We start from the raw sequence: 25,059 nt of genomic DNA on the forward strand, positions 1-25,059 counted from the left end.
AAGTTTTCTTTTAATAGTTCAAAGACTCAGGAATCATATTAATTGTTTAATTAGTTTTTAATTGTTTAATTAGTTTTGTTTATTTTTGTAAATGGTGAAAAGTAGAGTGTTTGATTTGCATTTCAGCATGTGGGCATCCAGTTTTCCCAGCCCCACTTACTATAAAGATTATCCTTTCAAGATTTAAATTAATGGTTCTTAAATTTTTTCAAAAAGTAGAATTCTTCCAAATTTGTTAAATTTGTTAAATTTGTTAAATGAAACCAGCATTGTCTTGATAACAGAAAATAAAAGCTACAGGCTTTTGATGAAACTGTATTTTAAAATGGCTCAGTGGCAAAGTCCCCACGTTGCAGGCACTGGATTCTCGCATGGGTTCTGGTTCATATCCTGGCTACTCTAATTTCCATCCAGCTATCTGCTTGTGGCCTGGGAAAGCAGTGGAAGATGGCCCAAAGTTTTGGGACTCTGCTCCATGTAGGAGGCCCAGAGGAAGCGCCTGGTCCTGGATTGGCTCAGTTCCGGCCATTGCAGCCTTTTGGGCAATAAGCCAGTGGACAGAAGGTCTTCAGGTCTGGCTGTGTTTCTCTCCATAAATCTGTGTTTCCAATTTAAAAAAAAAATCTTCTTTTTTTTTAAAGTTGCTTGATAAATTATATCAAATTGGGTCCAGCATCACACGAAAAAGATTGTTTTCCAGGCCCAAGTGAAATTTACGTCAGGAACACAAGATTGGTTCAACATGAGTAAATCTGTTAATGTTACCCAGCAAACAAGCAGAAAGAAGCACAAACCGTATGATCGTTTCAATAGATGCAGAAGCTGAATATAGCTTATAATGAAATTAACATTGCTTCATGTTAAGAACTTTGACCAAAAACTGGAATTTTTTTTTCAACATTTTAATGACCATGTATAATAAGCAAACAGCAAGCATCATGTTGTGAAAAAGCTAAAAGCTTTCTGTCTATTATCTGGACCAAGAACAGTACGCCTAATTTTAACATTTTTATTCAATGGAGTACTGGAAATTTTAGCTAGAGTCATGAGGCAAGAGAAAGAAATAAAGGACATCCAAATTAGAAAAGAAAGAAGTCAACTTAGATGACATGATTTTATAATAAATTCAGCATAGTTGCAGGATACTAACACAATGTTGTAAAGATTGGTAGAGTTGTTATCCAAATATAATAAATCATCTGAAAAAGAAATCAAGGAAGAAATCCCATTTTCCAATAGCTACAAAAAATAAATAAAAGACATGAGCATAAGTTTAATAACCAAGGAGGTAGAGGATATCGACAATGAAAACTTTATCGTTGATAAAAGAAGCTCAAGAGTGCACCCAGAAACTGTGTTCTTTGTTCACGGATCGGAAGTGTCAGTGTCATTCAAATGTGCACGCTTCCCAAAGTTATTTATAGCTTTAATGCAATCCCTACCGAAATTCCATGGACATTTTTCTCAGAACTATTAAAAACTACTAACTTTTAATGGGGCTGGAGAAGACCCCAAAACAGGACTATAAGTGATACCGAGCAAGAAGAGCAAAGGAGCCGTTATACTTCCTGACTTTCAAATGGACCACGCAACTGCGGAAATTAAGACAAAGTGAGACGGACACCAGAACAGATCCGGAGATAATGCAGCCAAACAGAGACGTTAGCAGTAAACCCACACATCCACAGCAACTCATCTTTGACAAAGGTGCTAAGATCAGGCAGCAGATAAAAACACATGAGTGTTATTAATGGAATTACTATTGCAAAATATGTTAGAACAGACTCAGAAAGCACAGAGGTTAAGATGACTTCGTTTTCTGGTGCTTTAACCTTCGTGGGAATAGAATGACAATTAATGAACTACTAGAAAGTCCTTTTCAAGTCCATAGCTTCTCCTCTGTGACACCGTATTGAAGCAATGACAAATGCAAGCCACTTAGCATGAAAGTATGTTCTTTTCAGACTCTGGAAACGGCTCTGGAATCTTCTCTTAAACAGACTTGATGAAATGTGATCATTTTTCAGCCATTTGTGTCAAAGGAGAGTAATATGAACGTGATAGCTCATACTGATGCAAACTTTGTAAAATTGACCACTTCTGTATTTAGGGAAACTTGAAGAATGTTTGATCCCAGGCAGGAGAAGATGAGGAGAGTAGACACCTGCCACCCCTGTCCCGAATGCCACAGTTTCCCTCCTGTAACTCCCTAACATTCGCAAGGCCAGGGAGGATCCCTCCCCTGTCACCACCAGGTTGTGTCTTAGGCAATTAATTTCAGGCCTTTATTAGCGTGCTCCTTTTTGTTTGCTCATAAGGAAAGTATGTGGAAAAGACAGCTGTTCCCTTACCAAAATATTTCCCCCTCATCATTTGCACTTACAGATTTGTAATTCCCAACGAAGCACCCTTGCCAGGAAAGTTGCTTCCATTTGAGCTGCTTGGCACTGAGAATCTCGTTATCATCAGCCACAGCACGAGTATAATGCTAATGGGATTCTGGGATGAATCAACTGAAGGATAAAATTCATGTGAAAAAGTGATGCCGTATAAAACCCTAATTAGGTAGTGTCTATACTACAGATTCGAGTTCAGCCTCTCTTTCTTAAACTGTGTGCCTGTTGCCACCAGAGGATGTAGGTACATGCGGAATTCAACAATTATTAATTGAGCTCACAGTGTGTGCCAGCTATTGCACTAAGTGCTGAGGATGTCAGCATCACAAGGGAATTTCATTCTAGGTTGGGATAAATGTGGAAAATTTTGATAAGGCCGGAGCATGGGTTGGTGTTAAGGAGCACTGTGGGAGTATTACAATGTAAAATCTTCACTGTAACTATTTATTATAGAGTCTATGATATATAAGTAGGCAATTTTTTATGATAAGGACTAGACAACACAGAATGAAAAACAATACTAGAGTACATATGAAAGTCATAGATTCAGATTTTATCTGTAAGGGCCCGGCACAGTGGCCTAGTGCCTAAATCCTTACCTTGCTCGTGCCTGAGATCCCAGATGGGCGCCAGTTCATGCCCCAGCTGCTCTGCTTCCCATCCAGCTCCCCGCTTGTGGCCTGGCAAAGCAGGGAAAGGCCTTGGGACTCTGTACCCAAGTGGGAAACCCAGAAGAAGCTGCTGGCTCCTGGCTTCAGATTGGTTAAGCTCCAGGCATTGCAGCCACTTGGGCAGTGAACCATCAGAAAGAGGATCTTTCTCTCTCTGACTCTCCCTCTCTGTAAATCTGCCTTTTCCATAATCTAAATAAATAAATCTTTAAAATTTTATCTGTAATTGTCTTAGGTTCAGGTGTCTGTGGGTTAGACTTTTTAAAAGCAAAATTTTTCACTCTGAAAATATTTCTTCCCTTTTCTCTAGCTTCCTTTATATTTACTTAGATGAGGGGGAGAATGCAAACACTAGCGAGGCGGGAAAGATTAATACGTGTTTGCGTGTAAGTCACCTGGGGAAATCTCAATTTCATACTGTTACCCATTTAGAGTAGCTACAAGACAACTTTGAAGAAAAATTTCACAGTTGCTTTTTTTTCTTCTCACAATCAAATCTGTGTCAAATGATGTTTCTCTGTGCTTTTCTTTAGCTGAGTGGCAGAACCACCTAACTCTTGCGATTTCTATTAGTTCTTTGTAGAGCTTAAGTTATGGAACCCTCAAGTGAGCACTTAATGTGCCTTATGGACTCTGAACAGTTTTGCTGTATTGGATTTTAAATGTGCATGATCTAGGATTATTAGGGAGGCCACCTCCCAATTTCTGGCAGCTACTCCAAGGCACAGTTGCCCTTGCAGGAAGGTTCTGTGGGTTCTTGCATTGGCTGTGTGCAACATGCAATATTAATCAACATATATATATATAGGAAAACTATTACTAATGTTGAGCACATCAATCTATCCATCGCATTTCATGTTTTCTTTTACTTTTTGTAGTTTGGATTATCTAACAAGGGATGACCAAAATAACTTACCAGATACCACAATATGCATATGACTTATGATTATTCATACAAAAAAATCTGTTTTCAAACAGTCAGAGAAATCATGAAAAGGACAACATCCAGATGCTACTGGGTCATGTTGTCTATTTGTACCCCTCTGTGTGTCGCTGTACTGAGTAGTCGGCTTGAGCACAGTCGTCTGTGAGATTCTGCACCGTAAAATGATACTATCCAATCGGGATCATTTCCTAGCACTCAACCCCAGGATCAGAATGGTACCTTTGGTATCCCAGAACAAGAATTACTGGCTTTATGTGAACCATTTTCATGGGTAATGACATACAGATGGTTTTGTTTGTTCCATATTAATTTAAATAAGCAGTTGATCTTATTAACTTCATTTTCCATAGAAACCCCCGCCTGTCTGTCTCACAAGCAGCTAAATCAAAATAAAGAATTCCGTTTTCCTAAGTGGGTAAACAAAGCATTAGCAAATATTGCTGTCTCCCTGAGAACTCTGGGCTAAAATGTATATATAATAGAATGTCATGGGAGTTCTTTTGTAGCAAAGGATTTTTTTCCCCTAACACACTGTCTTCTTTTGTCAGAAAAATTTGCTTTTCTTGGATAGTTCCCAGTAGCAGCCATAAGAGACATCAGCAACATCCTGTCCCTCTTGACTCAGATTTGGCTGATATGCCCAAACAGATAGCACTGGGAGACACCCGAACGTAAAAGCATTTTATTTCTGCCTGCTTGTTCATCTGAGCCCGAAGTTAGCAGTGTGAATTGGCGTGTTTTACAGACGATCCTTGGCACCATGCTTAGATACAGAGTTCTTCGCACAGAGAGAAGAGAAATTGTGGTGGTGATCGATGGAAAACTGTGAAAGGTTGTAGCGGAACTTTGGATTGAATTATAGAAGCATCTTTTCTAGGACAATGCATTTGAATGAAAAGACTGTTTAATGGGCAGTAATGTGCTGTTTCTGTCTCTTCAGAATATGGTAGAAAGAAGCATTGATTTTTATGCATGTATTTCCCAAGATCATTAGTTTAAGCAACAAAATTTTACAAAATTAAATAGCAATGGCACTATTCTAGGTCCCTGTAGTGTGTCCACAAACTATCATGCAATGTTCTTACTGTATTTTATGTATCATTGATTTCCTTTCTGGTATTATTTTTTGTTGTTATTATTTTCCATGATGCAGTTTTGTAGGTAGAGGGATTCCTCCTTCCCCCTACCATTTCCTTCCTTATTACTATAATAATATGGTCCTTCAGCAAGTCACAAGTCCAGCATCCTGCTATTTAAGTGAATCTTGGCATTGTAGGTGTTGTATTGTCTAGGTCTATTTAACAGTTTCATTGGGAGTCCTCCTTTTATTCGGGAGTAGAGATGCATACTGCAATGTATCTCCCCTTCCCGGTATGCTTGTCTTCATCATACAATTCATCTATAAGAATATCTGTACATACATGTTTATACATATATATATATATGTTTTATATTTTGCACGAATGTTGCCATATGCCAGAGAGAACATATATTTGTCCATTTGGATTCTCTTATTTCTCGCATGAATCAACAACTAAAATTACATCTAAGAATTAGTAGCACTTTATTTAAAATTTTTAGAAAAGTTTGGAAAATAATCTTTGCATAGAAATTTTCCATAGCATAAAGATGAATGCTTTAAACAACTTCATCTTATCAATTCTTAAATAGGTTAGCTTCTTTGTCTTCAGTTTTCAATTTTGAAAACCATGCCTCTCCTTCCTATTTGGTAATATTATTCAGAACGCATTCAGAGGCTTAGTAAATGTTCTTCCCTTTAGAAACTATCTGGTCTGAGGTATTCGTTCCATACTTACATCATTTTTTTATTTTGATTTTTTCATCTTGTTCAATGACAGAAGTCGTAGGCTCAATGTATTAAATATTCTTCTTGGTGTTCTTCAAGGGAAAAGAAAAGCGCAGCTGATTGCTTACTCAAACTAGTGATGGAATGCTTGTATTACTTGAGAAATATGTCATTCAGTTTCTCTTGGCATTGTTGCCTCCATAAGCTACACTTAGATTTAAAAAGAAAAAGATTATTTGCTTCATAGTTCACTGCAGTTCACTATATATTAAACATTATTATAATCTTAAATTTGCAAACTGTCTTGTCCTGCAGCAAAGAATTTAAATTTCAAGTTGCTATCCACTCATGGTGATTTTCTGTAGAAATTAACCTATGTTGATGAAATAATATTGTGTATTACCCTAGCTAGTCTTTTTCTGCACTATAATGAGCTCAAAATAGTTTGCCAAAGGCCATCGTCCAACCCATTCGTCAACAAATTACATGTCTTAGAAAAAAAGCTATTCATTTATTTGTGAAGAACTGTAAGTTTTATTTAAAATGCAAAATTTAGTATCATGAAATACAAAGGTATGTAGATTTAAAGGCCTAGTCAAGCACAATCAATTAGATAAAAACAGATGGTCAGGTAGCCAGAAAGAGGTCTAGTACTTATCTCTAATAATCTTGAAGGCATTAACTTGGAGACTTTTACTTCTGATTCTGACGCTGACCACCTAAGTGGCCTTGAGTGGAGCTATAATCTTCAAATCCATGTTCATTTCTCTACTCACATCAGAGGGTGGGAATCCAAGGAAGAAACATCTCTATTTGCTGTCTCCCAAATTCTGCAAGATTTTGCAGGGATTCCTTCATCTGTCTTTCTCTGCCTTCTTTAAGAAACTGTTGAAGCCTAAGCACATTGTCGTTATTAGGGAAGCTATGAGCCAAGAACAAGATTGCCTCAAGTTATCTTAGCATTTTAAATTGGGTGATTGATGGTAACAGCCAGAGTTACAATATGGATCTGATCGATGCTGAGTATAATTGTAGTTTCTTTTATTCTGTGCATTATTTGTAATCATCTTTATGGCTTAGATTTTTTTATTTTAATCAAGAGAACCAACTTGCTATATTTAATATATCTATTTAGGCCTGCAATTTGCCTGTTTCAAAAGCAACATGAGCTGGCATATAATACAAAGATAGCATAAGACCAAAATCTGGTAGTCCAAATCATAGTTAAAAAAAAAACTTGATTGATTTGCATTTTATCACAACCTTTTGATCCTTTTGTTATATGCTTAACTACTTTAAATTTTTTTTAAAAGATTTATTATTATTAGAAAGCCGGATATAGAGAGAGGAGGAGAGACAGAGAGGAAGATCTTCCATCTGATGTTTCACTCCCCAAGTGAGCCACAACGGGCTAGTGCGTGCCGATCCGAAGCTGGGAACCAGGAACCTCTTCCGGGTCTCCCACGCGGGTGCAGGGTCCCAAAGCTTTGGGCCGTCCTCGACTGCTTTCCCAGGCCACAAGCAGGGAGCTGGAAGGGAAGTGGAGCTGCCGGGATTAGAACCGGCGCCCATATGGGATCCCGGGGCGTTCAAGGCGAGGACTTTAGCCACTAGACCACGCCGCCGGGCCCTTAACTACTTTAAATTTACCTTTGCTTTTATATTTGCCTTTAAGTTATTATTTGTCCAGTTGCTGTGAGTGTTCTGTAATGCATTTGTTGGACTTCCTGTGTTCAGATAAGATAATATTCATTTGTTTGTGTTGAAAAGTTAACAGGCCAGGCTGTGGTTAAAGCAGGACGGTTAGAGTCTACTTAGCAGTGGCTTTTGTAACAGAGAAGAGCTCCACTCCTCACTAAGCTGAAGGGCAAAACAGCAGAGATGTTTCAAGGTTGGGCTGTGCAGAGGAGAAGAAATGGGTCAGTGTGAAGGATGGTTGGACCACGTTCCTGGGCCATCTCAGGTGGCCAACTGGAACTTACTGCATAGCGGCAGATGCTTGTCTTTTGTTTAGAGTCATACCAACATACAGTCAAAGCATCTCAGTATGCGTTAGTGATTATTGCATCTTCACTTGATCTTAGCCAAAAGGCCAAGAAGCGATGATTATTGTATCTTTAAAACAGAGTTGTGTCTACATTTAGGACTGTAGCTGTTATCAAGTGATTTTCACTACACGTAAAACAATGAGAAGCAGCTTGGCACATGATAGAAATAGTCATTGCAGGAACCTCTGATATCTTCTGGTCTTAAATTGCTCCTCATGGCTAGGGGTGATCAAATAGAAAACAAGCTTGAGCTGTTCTTTCTCCGTGTTAGATCAGAGTCGAAATGTGATGTAGCATTAGTAATTCGGAATTTGCAAAAGTAGTTATGAGCAATCTTACGAAAGACTGAAAGATCCCCATTTTGCCTGCGTATTTGTTGAATTTTGTAGATCAATTCATTATTTTATCATGGATATGTGCAACCTTCAGCATTGTCTAGTTCATTTGTTGGTTAACTAAATCAAAGTTGAGCATAAATATGTTAATTATTTTTAAAGAAAAGACAATTTGCTCAAATGAGAAAAATGACATCCATAAAATATTAGCTAAGACAAATTTTTTGTAATTTTTCAAATTTAGGAGACTTCAAATTTGAATCTCCCTTGTTTACAGGGCAGAAAGAAGAACACAGATGCAAACTTCACCGTTTTTAGGTAACCAGTAAGTTTAAAGTGACGCGGATGAGTGCTCTGTGTTGGTGGAGTGAAATGTGTATCACTAAATGAGTGCAGCCATTCTCAGTATTGTGTATACAAGGGTGCTCAAAAATGCCCATTGAATATGGAATTAGAAGATGGTTTTATTGTGGTGCAAAGTTTTTTCTTATTGTTTTGTTTTTTGAAATCCCCCCTTTTGTTTTTGATTTGTTTTGCATGAAGTTTGGATTATCAGGCCGAGCAAATACCTCACTACAGAAGCCCACTGTACCACTCACTAATCTGTTGCTTTAGCTTGATTATCCAAGAGCTGCTTCTTTAGTAAAGAAATTGTTTATTTCAGCTCATGGTTTTGCAGATTTCAGTTCAAGGTCAAGCAGCACGGGGGAGGATGATCAGATGAGGAGGAGGCACTGCCACGTGGTAGGAAATCAGGCTGGGAGAGCAGACAGGGAGACATTGAACTCATCAGACCTCTCACAATTATATAGCACCTTCTTCTGCAAACATCTCCCACTAGCCCCTGCGCTTCAGATGTCACCGTTAGAGCATGAAGTCATCAGAGTTGAATGGGCTGTGTGTGAGTAAGGGAGACAAATCTACCCAACCAACAATGCCATTCTCTTTAAATTATAATATCTGTCACTGTAAATATGGGTGCTAATATCTTTGATAGTGAGAAAATAATCACATGCATAAATGGGGCCCGGAACAATAGCATAGCGGTTAAGGTCTTTGCCTTGAACACGCCAGGATCCCATATGGGCACGGTTATAATCCCAGCAGCCCCCGCTTCCCATCTGTCTCCCTGCTTGTGGCCTGGGAATGCAATTGAGGATGGGCCAAAAAGCTTTGGGACCCTGCACCCACGTGGGAGACCCTGAGGAGGCTCCTGGCTTCGGATTGGCTCAGCTACAACCGTTGCAGCTGCTTGGGGAGTGAACCACTGGATGTAAAATCTTCTTCTCTGTCTCTCCTCTCTGTATATCTGCCTTTCCAATAAAAATAAATAAATCTTAAAAAAAAAAAAAAAGTCCAGTAAATGGCATTGAAAGAATCACCTGAGTTGAGTTGTTGTTTTCTGCCAGGTACGTCATAAAAGTTTCAATGTAAGGGAAAGCAACCAAATACTATAGTGTATTTTTTTTTAAGAGCACTTTTTGTTCCATAAATTTCTCTCAATGATATTTGTGGCATTTGTAAAGTGGTTCAAGGAATTAAATACTTTACAAATAGTAAAAATACTCAAAACTAAGTCCTACCCTTTGAAAATCAATGGCACTCAGTTGTTCCACTCCTTTCTTATAGGCTTCTAAAATGTTGCTTGTTAACCATGACAATGCTAGAAATGTCACACATGGTCATCTGTCTTACAAATAGAGCCTACAGATGGTTAAGAAAAAGTTGGAAAAATTTCACAGAAGTTATAAACTCAACTCTCGTCTGACACCCACCCTCAATCAGAAGCCTAACCGTGCTGAGCCAGTATTTGTTTTGCAAACATAGGGGCCAGACTTGGCATAGTTTTTGTTTCTTCTTGCTGGCAGAAGTCTAATTTGGATTTTGTATTTTTCTTTCTCGAATAGTCCGATACGTACTTCTGCATGTCGATGCGTTTGCCGGTGGATGAGGAGGCCTTTGTCAGTAAGTATTAATTGTGTGGTGCCTGTCGGGATGTCATTTGAAATCGGTGAAAGGCTCTCTCTGATGGTTATGAGCAGATTAATCCTGAACTGTCAGTTTCTAGAATGCATTTATCATGCCTAATGCAGAAACAAACTGAAGAGGGCCGCTGAGAGACAAGATTACAAACTGTATCTGGAGAGATTCATGAGTAATAGTCGTTAAGGAGTTGCATGCAGATGTCACTGGCCGCCGACACCGTGTGGTCCCGTTTGTATAGTTATTGGCTTCCTGTCTGCGGCTGAATGCTTAATTCCGCTCTGCCCAACAGACTGTTTACCTGCTGTTTCATGCTGTAAATCGACTGCACCTAGAATCAACATTGAGGAATGTAATATTTTACCCAACAGACAGGTAGATGAATGGGTAGGGAGGAAGAGCAAAACCATGTCCATGGTCAGAAGGGAAGGGAAGGACAAAGAGAGAGAGGCACATAGGAAGAGCGGCAAAGCACCTCCTGTTTCCGTCTGGGGTGTAGACATTGCTAATGACAGACTTTTTAACCATTTATGGAAGTTACATAATTGACAGATTATTCATGCATTTTTTTCCTCGCTTCCCTTTTCTGGTTTGAGAGGTTGATTTTTAGAAAATGTTGGTAATGAGAGCTGTGCTTCAGCCCCTTGACACTGATCTTCAAGTTGGCTTTCTGAAGGGCCGTCCCAAAGAGTGTGAGCAAGAACATTCCATTCAGTCATCATGCAGTTGATCCTCACTTGCTTTTCCAATTTATATACAAGCATGCAACACCAATGATGTATGTGCATAACCGTACTGAACACTAAATGTGACTTCGTGTAGATGCTTTGGGGAAATACTGTGAATGTAGTGGTGATAAAATAATTTTATATTAAAAAACATTGCTTTCCCTAGAGCATTGCTTTTGTTTATTGTTTTAATAAGAAGTCACAGAATTGTACAAGTGAAGGTATGGTCAAATCTGCATTTGACCACTGAACTGTGGTGCTGTCTGAAAAGTGTTTTACCAAGACTCAGAGGAATTGGCTCTGACAGCAGCCCACTCAGCCAGGAAATTTGGCTGTCATCTTCATCCACTTGCTTTCCTTCACATGGCTGACCAGTAAATAAATGTGTCTTTTCCTTAGTGAACGATGGCAGGTCCCTATCTATCAAATGCCACTATACAAATGAGATAGAAGCCATTGAATTTAGAAATAGATGACGTTAATCTAATGACTCATTGCTTTTCATTTTTGTGCACTTCTCTCTCGAATGTAGAACAATCCAGAATTATTCTACAGGCAGAATTGCACTGTTAGAATTTTTGATAGATATATTTTTTGTAAATGTGACCTTTCTTAAAGCACACATACAGGTAATGCTGGGATACTTCCAAAATGGCAGGAAAGATCCAGTTTGAATGTGCTTATTAGTCACAAGATAGTCTCACTGTAAAGACCAAAGTTTCACAGAGCACATTGCTCATTTATCAACCTTCTGTGGCTTTGACAGTAAATAAAATTGTGTGTGTGTGTGTGTGTGTGTGTGTGTGTGTGTGTGTACGGCCCCTTGCCCATGCAGGTACCCTGTCACCTGTGCTTCCCGTTAGTTAATATGAATGTCTTCAACCAGGACTTTCTTCCGTATTAACGTTGGAGTCTCGGTCTCCTAGGTGAGCTCTGAGTTCCTTCCACCAGGCTCTCTAGCATGCACTTCTAGTGTCTTCATGAAAAGAGCTAGAATCAGTAAGATATGCAAGATCCACTAAACCACAGGTTCCTGATGAGTGGGGAAAAAAATTCATTTCCTAAAGGTGCTTGCTTTCTTGCTTTCTGTGGAAGAGTGACAGAAAAAGATTTATCTTCCATCCTCTGGTCCACTCCCCACATGTTTGCAACAGCTGGGGCCGAACCAGGCTGAAGGCAAGAGCTTGGAACCACATCTGGGTCTACCACAGGAGTGGTGAAAAACTTAGTGCTTAAGCCATCCTCTGCTGCTTCCCATGGCTTTGTACATAAGCCATTCTCTCCTGGCAGAGGGATGGTTTAGAAGTAGAGTAGCTGAGACTCGAACTGGCCCTCCACTATGAGATGTAAGAAATCTAAACAGTGGGTTCATCAACTGTGCCACAATGTTGGCCCCTAGACCTGTTTTGATGCAGTTGCTTTAAAAAGTGCCTCTTGCTTCCATCCCTGTATTGCATTGGACCATTGAAGTTGACCTACTGGGAGATGCAGAGCAGAAAAAAAAATTCCAGCGGGCGATAGTCTGAATAGGAAAGAATACACTGATGTGAGGGTGAGAGACAATGTTGTGTGTATATATATGGTGGTTGACAGAGTGAGCTGTCAGCTGTACCACTTGGCTTTTAAATCCCTGCCTCGCCTCTTGCAGGCTGCATGGAGGAGGACTAATTTCTCCATCCCTCTGACCTCATGCCTCTTCTGTTTGGGAAATCCAAGAACTGATTCACAGGGTCATGGTGAAAATAAGTGCCTGGCACTAAGTAAGCCCTTGGCACCTGTCAGTAGGCTCCACTGTGAATGCAGCTTCCTGTTGAGAGTGAAGAGTGCAGGAGGGGCTTGTCATGTAATGTGTGACAAGCTGGGAGACTAGTGAGACATTAGGCATTGCCTGAAACAACTAGAAGGGGATTTGCATTTGATTTTGATTTAAGAAATTATTGAAGACTGTTATGGAAAGAGCATTACCCAAATAGCTTAAACGCAACTTATGCTATTCAATCTTGCATAGCTTGGCTAATATTGGTTGTTTTGTTGGCTCTAGTATATACCATAAAGCTTAGTTTTAAAGGATATCTATTCTAGAAGTTGAACTACTCTTTCTTTGTGTTGCAAGCTGTTATTTAGAACTAAGGAGTGTTTCATCTTAAAATCACAATATATATAGGCTTGCTCAAGTGTCTTATTTCTTGGTCAATTTGGCAACAGCAGCTTAAAGTCCTTATAAACTGCATTAAGGAGTCTTGGTGAATTGTACACCGTTGTCTGTGCTAGCAAGAGTTAATGATGATTTCTCTATTAAGCTTTCTGATTAAAAATGTTCAAGTGAGAGGTCTTTATCTTAGCGTGGAATTGCTTTATGTTATGGGGGAAGCCAGCAAGATAATGTAATACGCTGTGGCGGCAGGTTGCAGCACGTTGCCAAATGGCCCGTGGGGCTGTGAGTTGCACATTTATTGGTACCTTTTGAGCCCCACTGCAAGATTATGAGCGTTAAGGCTGATCATGTCACGCCCTTAAATTACAATTTAGATCATTGCTCTCTTCAGCTGCTTTAAGCAGTTTCTAAAGTACAATCTTCAGTTGTTTGGAAACAAAGAACCATAGATGGGAGTAGGGTTGAGATCTGGGGGCTCTGTTTTTTTTCCTTCGTTTTTAAGTCGGGATATCTCTTTTGCACACTTGTTTCTTGAACTTCCCAGCTTCCTAATTCAGTCTTGAATATGCTTTGACAGCACAAGCAACACTCGACTCTGCTGCAGGCATGACAGCCTCACTAAGTCTCTTCTGTATGCTTGCTTCAGGTCTCAGTAGGATTGGAGGTGAAACAGTTAAAAATGCACGATGCAATAAGGAATTCCACTTACCTCTTCTGAAAGAACGATTCTAAAGTACCAACTTCCTTTTACCTTCAGAAACTGTTCTTGTAAACTTATTTTAAAAGAAAGCTTATGTTCACTGTTTGCCCTGTGTGTTTAAAAAGAGCAATTTGATCCCTCAATTATGACTAAGCTCACTCCATCAAAAACTGACACTCTGACATTAAGAGAAAACATTCAGCGACTGAAAATGCTGATTGGAGTCCAAATTGTCTATGACATTCTGAAAGAAAATATTTACCTGGGATTGACCTCTGGAGGTCTGATGGAGAGTGCGGGGAGAGTGGGGAGTAGGCAGGGCTACCTGTGCCTGTAACAAGCTCCACGGCTGATTCATTTGACCTGTGGAATATCCACGGTCCAGCACATGAGTCACTGTACATACTGGGATTCCACAAGAAACCACCAAGAAACGGACAATGCTGTGGAATGCTTTACACAAACATCAGTTCCAGTAAGCCAAAGTTCTGGAGATGAAAACTTTCGAGTTTGCCCAGTGAATGCTTTTGCATTCGGGAGGTGCATTGTTCAGGGTCTATGGTATTCCTCCATTGCATTTATTTAGCACAACAGAGTGTAGTGGCATCTCCAGAAATAACTCAAGACAACCTGTCTGTACTAGAGTAGTTCCACAGATTCGTTAAAAAGAATAGAGTGAGAAGTGTGAGGTTGCTTTGGTGCAGTATATCTTGAAACCCATTGTCATTTTCTATACATAATATAAAAGGTTTTTTCTCACCCAAACTGCTGTTTTTTGGTAACATTTTTCCATGGCATTTTTGAAATACCCTCACCCAGTGAATGTTTTAGTCAGTGGTTCCTCCAGTGACTCTGTCGTAGGTCACATTCTTGGAGAGCTTTATGGCCCTGGTTGTACACCGATGTTAGCTAAAAGATGCCTGAAGTCCTCAACAACCAGTTAGTACACATTTTGCTTGGAACTCCAGAAACTCCACCTGCTTATCTCTCAGTGCAATGTTGCCACAACATCAAGCCTTAGATGTCATAGACATTAGCCTTTGAGAAATCACCTAAACTGTGCTTTGCTGTGTCCTCATATTTCTTTCCATTAATGAGCCTGAGTCACAATTTCTGCATTTTTAATCCTCAAAAAGCATTTAGTTCCCAGGACTTTCTCACCTGTTCTTTTGCATCAGGTTATCTGAGCATGAGGTACCATTTCCTCTTAAGCAGCTGTCATTCTGTTACTGAATTAGAAGAGCCGGCGCACTTTTGAGTTCCCCTGGTATGGTATTCCCTTACATCCTCCTGAGACCACGTTTTGCCCTGCAACGCATCATTCCAAGCTGCCTTTGTTTATTTTGCCTGTCAGAATGGCACACCTCAATGCAGTCATTTTCGTTATTACCCTCTAACTCTCCTCCCCCTGGAACCTTTATTTCTTGGGTATGTGATGGGGATAAAAGACGGAAAGAATTTCTTTTTTTTTTTTTTTTTTTTTTTAATTATTTATTATTTAACTTCAGTAATTACATTGTATTATGTGACACAGTTACATAGATACTTGGGTTCTCCCCACCCCTCCCCAAACCCTCCCACCATGGTGGATTCCTCCACCTTATTGCATAACCACAGCTCAAGTTCAGTTGAGATTTCCCCATTGCAAGCGTATACCAAACATAGAGTCCAGCATCTTATTGTCCCGTCAAGTTCAACGGTTTCTTAGGTATACCCTCTCTGGTCTGATGACAGAGCCAGCAGAGTATCATCCCAGTCAATTGAAAGCTCCAACATACCATCAGCAAAAATTTACATCATTATGGAATTAATTGACATAGTAATGAGTAACCAATATGTTAAAAGTAAATGCGGGTTCCCAGCCACCTTCTGTGACCACCTCACCTATACTTCAATTTTAGTTTATACACAACATATAACATTCAAAACATAACATGTTATACATAACATCATATCATCTTAAATTAAGGCAAACATGTGGTATTTAACCTTTTGGGATTGGCTCATTTCCCTTAGCATTATGGTTTCCAGTTTGGCCCATTTGGCCACAAAGAACTGCATTTTGTTTTTTTTAATAGCTGAGTAGTATTCCATGGAGTAGATGAACCATAGCTTTCTTATCCAATCCTCTGTTGATGGGCATTTTGGTTGTTTCCATGTTTTTGCAATTACTGATTGTGCTGCTATGAACATAGGAGTACATGTTGGTTTCTCATAGAACAAGTGTTCTGGATATATTCCTAGGAGTGCTATTGCTGGATCATACGGTATGTTGAATTTGAGTTGTTTGAATATTCTCCATACTGATTTCCATAGAGGCTGTACCAGCCTGCAGCCCCACCAGCAGTGGAGTAGGGTTCCCTTTTCCCCGCAACCTCGCCAACAAGTGTCGTTGGTGCTTTTATTCATGTGGGCCAGTCTTACTGGCGTTAGGTGGTACCTCATTGATGTTTTAATTTGGATTTCCCTTATTGCCAGGGAACTTGAGCATTTTTTCATATGTTTATTTGCCATTTGGGTTTGTTCCTTTGTGAAGTGTCTGCCCATTTCCCGTGCCCATTTCTTGAGTGGCTTGTTTGTTTTGACATTTTGGTTGTTTTGTAGCTCTTTGTATATTCTGGATATTAGCCCTCTATCACCTATGTCGTGTGCGAAGATCTTCTCCCATTCTGTGGGTTGCCTTTTTACTTTGTTGATTGTTTCTCTAGCTGTACAGAAGCTTCTTAGTTTGATGAGGTCCCAATTGTTTATTTTGGTCTTGATTTCTACTGCATCTGGAGTCTTTTTTAGGAAGTGAGGGCCTACCCCTAAGTGTTCCAGTGTGTTTCCAACATTTTCTTCCAAAAGTTTGAAGGTTTCTGGATGTAGGTTTAGATCTGTTATCCATTTAGATCTGATCTTAGTGTATGGTGAGAGATGTGGATCTATTTTTTTGTTTCTGCAGGCTATCAACCAGTTGTCCCAGCAGCATTTATTGAACAGACCTTCCCATTTGCCTGGGTTGTCGTTTGTCTTTTTGTCAAAGATTATTTGGCTGTATCTGTGTGGGTTTCCTTCTGGCGTTTCTATTCTGCTCCATTGATCTTCCTCTCTGTCTTTGTGCCAGTACCACGCTGTTTTGATAACCACTGCCCTATAGTATGTCCAGAGGTCCGGAACTGTGATTCCCCCTGCTAACTTCCTGTTCTTCAGGATAGTTCTAGCTATCCGTGGTTTTTTGTGCTTCCAGATGAACCTTTGGATCATTGTTTCCAGATCTGTGAAGAATGTTTTGGGCAATTTGATTGGGATTGCGTTGAATGTATATATTGCTTTTGGCAGTATAGACATTTTAATGATATTGATTTTACCTATCCAGGAGCATGGGATATTACTCCATCTTTTGAGGTCTTGTTCAATTTCTTTTTTAAGCAGATTGTAGTTTTCTTCAAATAAGTCTTCTACATTTTTGGTTAGATTTATTCCCAGATATTTCATACTTTTCTCTGTTATTTTGAATGGTATCTTGCTGGTTAAGTCTTTTTCCATCTTGGGGCTGTTCGCATACACTATGGCTGTTGATTTTTGTTCATTAATTTTGTACCCTGCCACTCTACCAAACTCTCGTACAAGTTCTAGCAGTCTCTGTATTGAGTCTCTTGGCTCTTCTACATAAAGAATCATATCATCTGCGTATAGTGAGAGCTTGACTTCTTCGTTTCCCATTTGGATTCCTCTGATTTCTTTTTCTTGTCTTATGGCCTCAGCGAGTACCTCTAGGACTATGTTGAATAGTAGTGGAGAAAGTGGACATCCCTGTCTTGTTCCAGATCTCAGTGGGAAGGGTTCCAGCTTTTCTCCATTCAGTATGATGCTGGCGTTGGGTTTTTCATATATTGCTTTAATTATGTTGTGGATTTTTCCATCTATGCCTACCTTGGTTAGGGTTTTTAGTAGGAAGTGATGTTGGATTTTGTCGAAAGCTTTTTCCGCATCTATTGATACTATCATGTGATTCTTGTTTTTCAGTTTTTGGATGTGGTGTATCACATTTATAGATTTTCGAATGTTGAACCATCCCTGCATTCCAGGGATGAATCCTACTTGATCTGGATGAATGATCTGTCTGATGTGTTTTTGAATTCTGTTGGCTAGGATTTTGTTGAGAATCTTAGCATCAATGTTCATCAAAGAGATAGGTCTGTAGTTTTCCTTCTCTGTTAGTTCTCTGTCTGGTTTTGGGATTAAGGTAATGTTGGCTTCATAGAATGAGTTTGGAAGGGTTGCCTCTTTTTCTATTGTTTTGAAGAGTTTGTAGAGGATTGGGGTCAGCTCTGTTCGGAATGTTTTGTAGAATTCTGGAGTGAAGCCGTCTGGGCCTGGGCTTTTCCTTGTTGGGAGGTCTTTAATCACTGATTCAATCTCTACTTCAGTTATGGGTTTGTTCAGGTCGTTTGTTGCCTCTGGGCTAAGTTTTGGCAAGTGGTAGAAGTCTAAGAACTTTTCCATTTCTTGGTGATCTTCTGATTTGTTGGAGTACAGTGCTTTGTAGTAATTTCTGATTATGGCCTTAATGGATGCGGTGTCTGTTGTTATGTTGCCTTTTTCATCTTTGATGCTGTTAATTCTTGCCTTCTCTTGTTTTTTCTTTGTCAGTCGGGCCAGTGGAGTGTCTATCTGGTTTATCTTCTCAAAAAACCAGCTTTTTGATTCATTGATTTTGTGTATGGTTTTTTTTATTTCTATCTGGTTGATTTCCTCCCTTGTTTTGATGATTTCTTGTTTCCCATTGTGTGTGGGGCTCTTCTGCTGTTGTTTTTCCAGTTCCTGGAGGTGTGTGTTTAGTTCCTGTATTTGGCGCCTCTCTTGGGCCTTGACATGAGCTCCAATTGCGATGAGTTTACCCCGTAGCACTGCTTTGGCAGTGTCCCACAAATTTTGGAATGTTGTGTCAGAGTTTTCATTGGTTTCCATAAATTTTTTGATCTCATCTTTAATTTCTTCTCTGATCCATTGTTCGTTTAGTAGCATATTGTTCAGCCTCCAAGAGTTTCTGTATTTCCTGGGGCATTTTGAATTGCTGATTTCCAGCTTCATTCCGTGGTGGTCTGAGAGGGTACATGGTATGATTCCTATCTTTTTGAAGTTATTTAGGTTTGCTTTGTGTCCTATCATGTGGTCGATCCTGGAGAAGGTGCCATGTACTGCTGAAAAAAATGTATAATCTGTGGCCTTAGGGTAAAAAATTCTATAAATGTCAACCAAGTCCAGTTGTTCTATTGTTTGTATGAGTTCTGTTGTTTCTTTGTTGAGTTTTTGTTTTGTTGATCTGTCTATAGTTGTTAGTGGGGTGTTAAGATCACCCACTATTATTGTGTGCATATCTATGTCTCCCCTTAAGTCCGTGAGTAATTGCTTCACGTAGCTAGGTGCGTTTGAATTTGGTGCATATATGTTCACAATGGTAATTACTTCCTGGTGGATCAGTCCCTTCACCAATATATAATGTCCTTCCCTGTCCTTTTTGATGTGTGTCAGATTGAAGTCCACATCATCTGAAATTAAGACAGCTACCCCAGCCTTTTTTTCTCGTCCATTGGCATGAAATATCTGTTTCCAACCTTTCACTTTCAGCTTCTTTGAATCTCTTCTGGTTAGATGTGTCTCTTGTAGGCAACAGATAGTTGGGTGCTGTTTGATAATCCATTCTGTTAATCTATGCCTTTTGATTGGTGAGTTCAGGCCATTTGTGTTGAGAGTTAAAATTGAGAGGTTGTGATTTTGCCCTGCCATACTTGTTTTTGTGGGTGTTGATATCTGTGTTATTGCCCTTCCTTGTGTGGACTTTAGTGGGGAGACCTTCCTGTTTGCCATCTTTGCTTATGATTCACCTCCTTTTTTTCTGGAATTAGTGCATTTCTAAGGAGATTTTGTAGAGCTGGTTTTGTGCTGGCATATTCTTCTAATTTCTCTTTGCTGTGGAAGTATTTGATTTCGTTCTCAAATACGAATGAGATCTTTGCTGGGTACAATATTCTTGGTTGACAGTTGTTCTGATTCAGGATTTGGAAGATCTTTGTCCATTCTCTTCTTGCTTGTAAGGTCTCTTCAGAAAAGTCAGCCGTGATCCTGATTGGTTTTCCCCGGTATGTGATCTTTTCTCTGCTTCGTACTTGTCTCAGGATTCTTTCTTTGTCTTCGTTGGAGTGGAACTTGAGCACCATATGTCTGGGTGAAGATCGCTTTGGGTCATATCTGCTGGGAGTCCTCTGACCGTCCTGGATTTGAGCTGGATTCATGTTCCAAGTGTTTTGAAAGTTTTCCTGTATAATTTCGTCGAGCACCATTTGCATTCCTGATTCTTTTTCCGCTCCTTCAGGAAGGCCAATAATCCTAATATTTGATTTTCTGAGGTTGTCTTTCATTTCTTGTATGGTCTTATTGGCTTTGTTCAGACTTGTCTCCAGCTGTTTCATGAACTGGGTGTGTTCGTTTTGTGTGTCTTCCGTTTCAGAGATCCTCTCTTCTGCTGTATTTGTTCTGTTGGTTAGGCTCTCAATTTTGTGCTCTAAGTCAAGGATTTTACTTTTCATTTGTTGTATTTCTGAGGCTATGTGGTTCTTGAATTCCTTGAAGTCCTCCCAATTCTTCTCATTGTCTCTGACATATTTTAACATTATTTTTTTGAATTCCTTGTCTGGTAGATCTTCTATGTCTTCATCTCGCATCTCCGAAATAGACATTGGCTTTCGATCCTTTATTGGTAGGGTGTTGGCACTCTCATCTGGATCATTACCTTTTCTGGTATTTCTTCCCATTGTGTTAGTGTTTCTTTTTTGAGAGACCTAGGCACCAGTGTGCTGAGGGGTCTCCAAGCACTATCCTGTAGAGATCGGAGTCTGCAGGCGTGGAGTAGCAGGGTGTGGGAATTTTCAAGGCACTTTTGGTGCGTCTCCAGAACACTGGACCTCAGGGCGCCTCTTCCAGGGCCCAGCGGATTCAAAGCACACTCTCAGCTCGTCCCCTACAGGTATGCTACCACAGGGCGTGGGGGAGTGAAGGCACTCTCTGTGCGCGCACCCTGTTTACTGGATCACAGGGCTCGGAGCAAGGGACTATAGGGCGTGTTCCAGGTGCTCTCTGGAAACGCCTCCTGCGCAGGTCCGCCCACCCCAGCACTTGCAGGGGACCGACCGCCCCTGCGCTAGCAGGGAACTGCCCAGCCCAGAGGCGTGCTTGGGTTCCTGTGGGATAGCACCGCCCAGCTGAGTGCCACACCGCAAAGGCACAGGGGAGTATCCAGTGTGCCTTTTGCCTTTCTCCCAGACACAGTTTTGGCAGTCTCAAGGCACTCGCCCTGTGTCTCTAGAGGCTGGAGCCTGGGGGGGGGGAAGGGCGGGGAGGCCAATTGTGTTCAGGCTCTGTCCGTGCCCCTGGGGGGCCAACTCCCGAAGCCTCCAACCCACCACTGTCCCCACCCAACTCACTCAAACCTCAGGTTCTTGCAGTCTGCCTCTTCCTCTGGTGGGAATCCTGGCCGCCAGTGCGTCTCCCGACTGCTGCGTCCGTTGCTGGTCTCCGCGCGGGTCGCGATGGAGCCTGGAGGCTGCGGCTGGTGCAGGTCCCGGGGGTTGGCGACCAGGGTGGGCAGATGCCGGCGGGTCCCGGTGATTCAGGGTCCTGGTGTCCGCAGCGGGGCAGGTCCTGGCGAGTCCTGGTGACCAGGGTGAGCAGATGCCAGCGGGTCCCAATCACCTCCGGTCCTCACGGCCACAGCGTCTTCAGGTCGGTCTTTGGGTGGGTTCGGCGGCTTTCAGCGTCTGCCCTCAGAGGTGACTCAGCAGGTCAGGAGCGGAAAGTCGTCTTCCCTGTCCTTTGCTTTGTTTTTCCCTGGTTGCTCTTCCGAGTTGTGTGGATTTTTTTGGCTCCACACTGTCCAGGGAACTTCACGTTCTTCTCCCTGTAGTTCTATGCTGCTCCACTTACGCTTTTGTCGCGTTCTAGCCCTCTCTGTCTGTGAGCTCTCTCACAGTCTTCCTCCTATGTCGGCCATCTTCGGAATCCTCCGGAAAGAATTTCTTTTGAAGTGCGATATTTTAAAGTGTGCTTCCATATGCCAATTTGTGGGGTGATGAGATTCTCCACGATGTCACATGTGTTATCTTGCACTTAGTGGATCTTATTCCTATTCACTGGGGCTTGATGTCATATTATTCCTATAATAAGAAGTAGGAATGGAGCAAAACCAGAAAATAAACCTGTCAGGTTGGTCTCTGCCCAGCTGCCCACCGCACCACCACTGACAACAGCCCCTTCCATGAAATTGCCAAGCACTGATTTATTTTGAAGTATTTACTGTGTGTTTTTGACTTACATTTCCATTTGACATTTCTTTTGCTGGAGCTATTTATTTCAACTTGCAATGAGTTGCACGTGGGACTATAATTCCACAAATACTTTGATATGCATTTCTTCCTTAAGATATGGAAAAAGATGGTTAGTTGCTTGGTTTCACCCAGTCCCAATGTTTATTTAACATTTAAATTCGATGCTGTGTTTCTGGAGGAATCCATGAGTCGGAAAGGATAAGTTTTTATGAGAGGGATCTCTGAAGAATTTCCTTTTACGACCACTTTAAAGGCATAGATTTCTCATTCTGGAAAGGAAAATTAAGCAATTTCTAGTAAGAGTTCAATATGGAGCAAATCAGTGGTACTTAAAATGCAATGTCAGGACGGGAAAAAATGAGAAAATGCTTAGAGAACTTAGAGTAATTAAGAGTTGCTGCTTAACAACCGCAAGTGTCTGCATTAGCAGGGGACCAGGACAGCCACTTTCTTTCCTTTGCAATGGAAAACCAGAAATTATACGTTGTATCTTTTTGATCTCTTCCTCTCCCAACATATCTCCCTCTTCTAGCTGACTCTTCTATTAGTATTTAATCTTATGAAATTACTGACATTTCATTTTGTTTTTTTAAAACCATACCTTTAAAAATAAAAGTTATTTATGTGAGAGACAGAGAGACATAGAAGCAGAAGGAGCTCCCATTCACTAGTTCATTCCCAGCTGTCATTTCGTGCCCCCATAGTGCTTCTGCCACTTTAAAGCAGGTGTTGCATTTAAAACTCTGTGTGTGTGTGTGAGACTCAGCCTATCAATATTTCCTCCTTTTTTATCATATAATAATGTAGTGGACTACTAATCACTCTCTGGAATCAGATAACATGTACAATCTGTTCATTCTCTAGTGACACATCTTTGTTCAGCAGTCCAGGTGTTCAGAGATGTGGTCTCTTGTGACATTTTATGCACAGACATTGCAGTTGTATTCATGTTCATGTATCATTTTCTCATCACAGTTGACTTCAAACCCCGTGCCAGCATGGATACTGTCCACCACATGTTACTCTTTGGATGCAATATGCCTTCGTCCACTGGAAGTTACTGGTAAGCATGATGGGTTCCCAACAAAGAAAGTTGTAGCAAAGGTGTAGTTTTAAAAGCACTAAGAGTGTATTTGCAATTACTTTTTAGCTAATGAATTAGTGAGTGGAGTGGTTCTTCAGGCAAAATAACCTGGTGTGTTGGGATCCTGCGTTTCTTAAGGCTTCTCACAGTCGTATAATCTGCTGTGGAACGCACCTGTCAGTCTTCCTCAGTCCTGTGTCTGTTATTGGATGTGGTGTGTGCAGGTGTAGAAGGCTTAAAAGAAAAGTCTGACTTTGATAACTGATATTCTTAATTTTTTAAACTCTTAAGCCTGCCCAAAGAGCAGCAGGGTAATGTTCACCGAGTATCCTTTTGTCCCAGGCTGCACTAGCTGATCCAGACATTCCCTTTCGCTTTAGCATAAAGTTCCTACAAAGCAGGTATTGCATTATCACCCACCACTTGCTCAACCTCCAATTACAGCAAGACGTTGACAAAGACAATTAGAGACTTGCAAAAGGTGACACAGCCGGTTGGTGTGAAACCACAGTGAACCATAGGTTATCCGGTTCTAAGTACAAATTCACTCCCATTGAATCTCAACGCCTGTCATTAATTCAGAAGCTGTTACAGTGATATAAAGTATTTCAGTCACTGTGGTGAGTCTCAATACCATGCCACGAACAATCAGTACCCTTCTATTAAATGTCTGTCCTAGGCGAGCGTGATGGGAGGTTCTAGAAAAAGTCTGTTTCTACCCCTAGCCGTTTACAGCATACATAAGGCTGGAGCTCCTGCCTTCCCTTTTGTTATTTGGTGTGCTTATTGATCAGGCGCTCTGAAGGTAGCCACGTGGTTGCAGCCTAATCCTTCCCATCTGTTCCCAGGACCACTGGTACATATTTAACCCTCTGGGATGACTGGTGTGCTTTGCCTGGCGTTTCTTACTAGACATCATCATAAATACAGCCGGGCCATTTCCTGTGCATCCTCCTGCTCGTTAGCCTGATGCGAGGCACGCTGCAACTGCTTTTGAGTCATTTTAATAACAAATACTTGCAATATGTATTTGGAACTGTTAAAAGCACAGAGCAATTAGTGGAAATCTCCCTGGACTGAGTACCATCAAGGCATTTGTTAATAGGCTTACGTTATTTGATAAAAGGGGCATATCACATCGGAACCCAGCACACATGACTGGCTTTATGTAAAAATGGAGTCAACAAGTCACAGTTAATACCCTTTGATATCAACAACTCTAGATTTTGCTCTTCAGTAAATTTTTGTAATTAAAATTCTGGGATTAAAAGATTATTCTGTAACAGCTTTTCCTGAATCTTACACAGCACATCATATTCTTTCTTTAAAAATATTTTTTCTGAAATGATCAATATTCACCTTTGGATATGAATGACTGAAGATGGCTAAAAGGGATACAGGCTTTTAAAATCTGCTCTAAGCTTCACCTGGGTTAAAGGAGAAGGGTGAAAAAATAGCATGCAAATGCTGCTATGGTTCTAATGGTTTAAAAATAATATATTTAAAACAAACCAACCCTCGTTGTCTGTTGCTATTGTAAGGGAACATCAAACACACACTTTACTTTGGCCTTTTCAGACTACCCACCGACGTTCTGAAATGTGTTATTCTGAAATTATATATGTAATATATGAGAGACTCCCAAATTGGGGAAAAATAAATGAAAGTGAAAGAAGGAATTTTGACTAAACTATTCACCATGTGGAGATAAATTATTTTGCTAAAACTATTACTTGAAAGGCAGCATGGTAGAATGAATGAGAAGGGGACTGACTGGTTGGATTCTTTGGGCCAAATACTTAATCCATCTTTTTCAGAGTTGATTTCTCCATTTGAGTTG

The 25,059-nt window shown here is 40.6% G+C and overlaps 1 protein-coding gene across 8 annotated transcripts in view; it reads left to right on the forward strand.

Annotated features, from left to right (window-relative positions):
- Window positions 1-25,059, forward strand: part of PAM (peptidylglycine alpha-amidating monooxygenase) — a 153,601-nt gene that overhangs the window by 24,278 nt on the left and 104,264 nt on the right. For all 8 annotated transcript variants that reach the window (XM_004586180.3, XM_004586181.3, XM_012927316.3 and 5 more), the window contains exons 3-4: window positions 10,111-10,168; window positions 23,111-23,198. In XM_004586180.3, the coding sequence (XP_004586237.2) occupies window positions 10,111-10,168; window positions 23,111-23,198 (146 nt within the window). The remainder of the gene's footprint in view (window positions 1-10,110; window positions 10,169-23,110; window positions 23,199-25,059) is intronic.

Source organism: Ochotona princeps, chromosome 28 (assembly GCF_030435755.1).
Source record: "Ochotona princeps isolate mOchPri1 chromosome 28, mOchPri1.hap1, whole genome shotgun sequence".
Lineage (NCBI taxonomy): Eukaryota > Metazoa > Chordata > Mammalia > Lagomorpha > Ochotonidae > Ochotona > Ochotona princeps.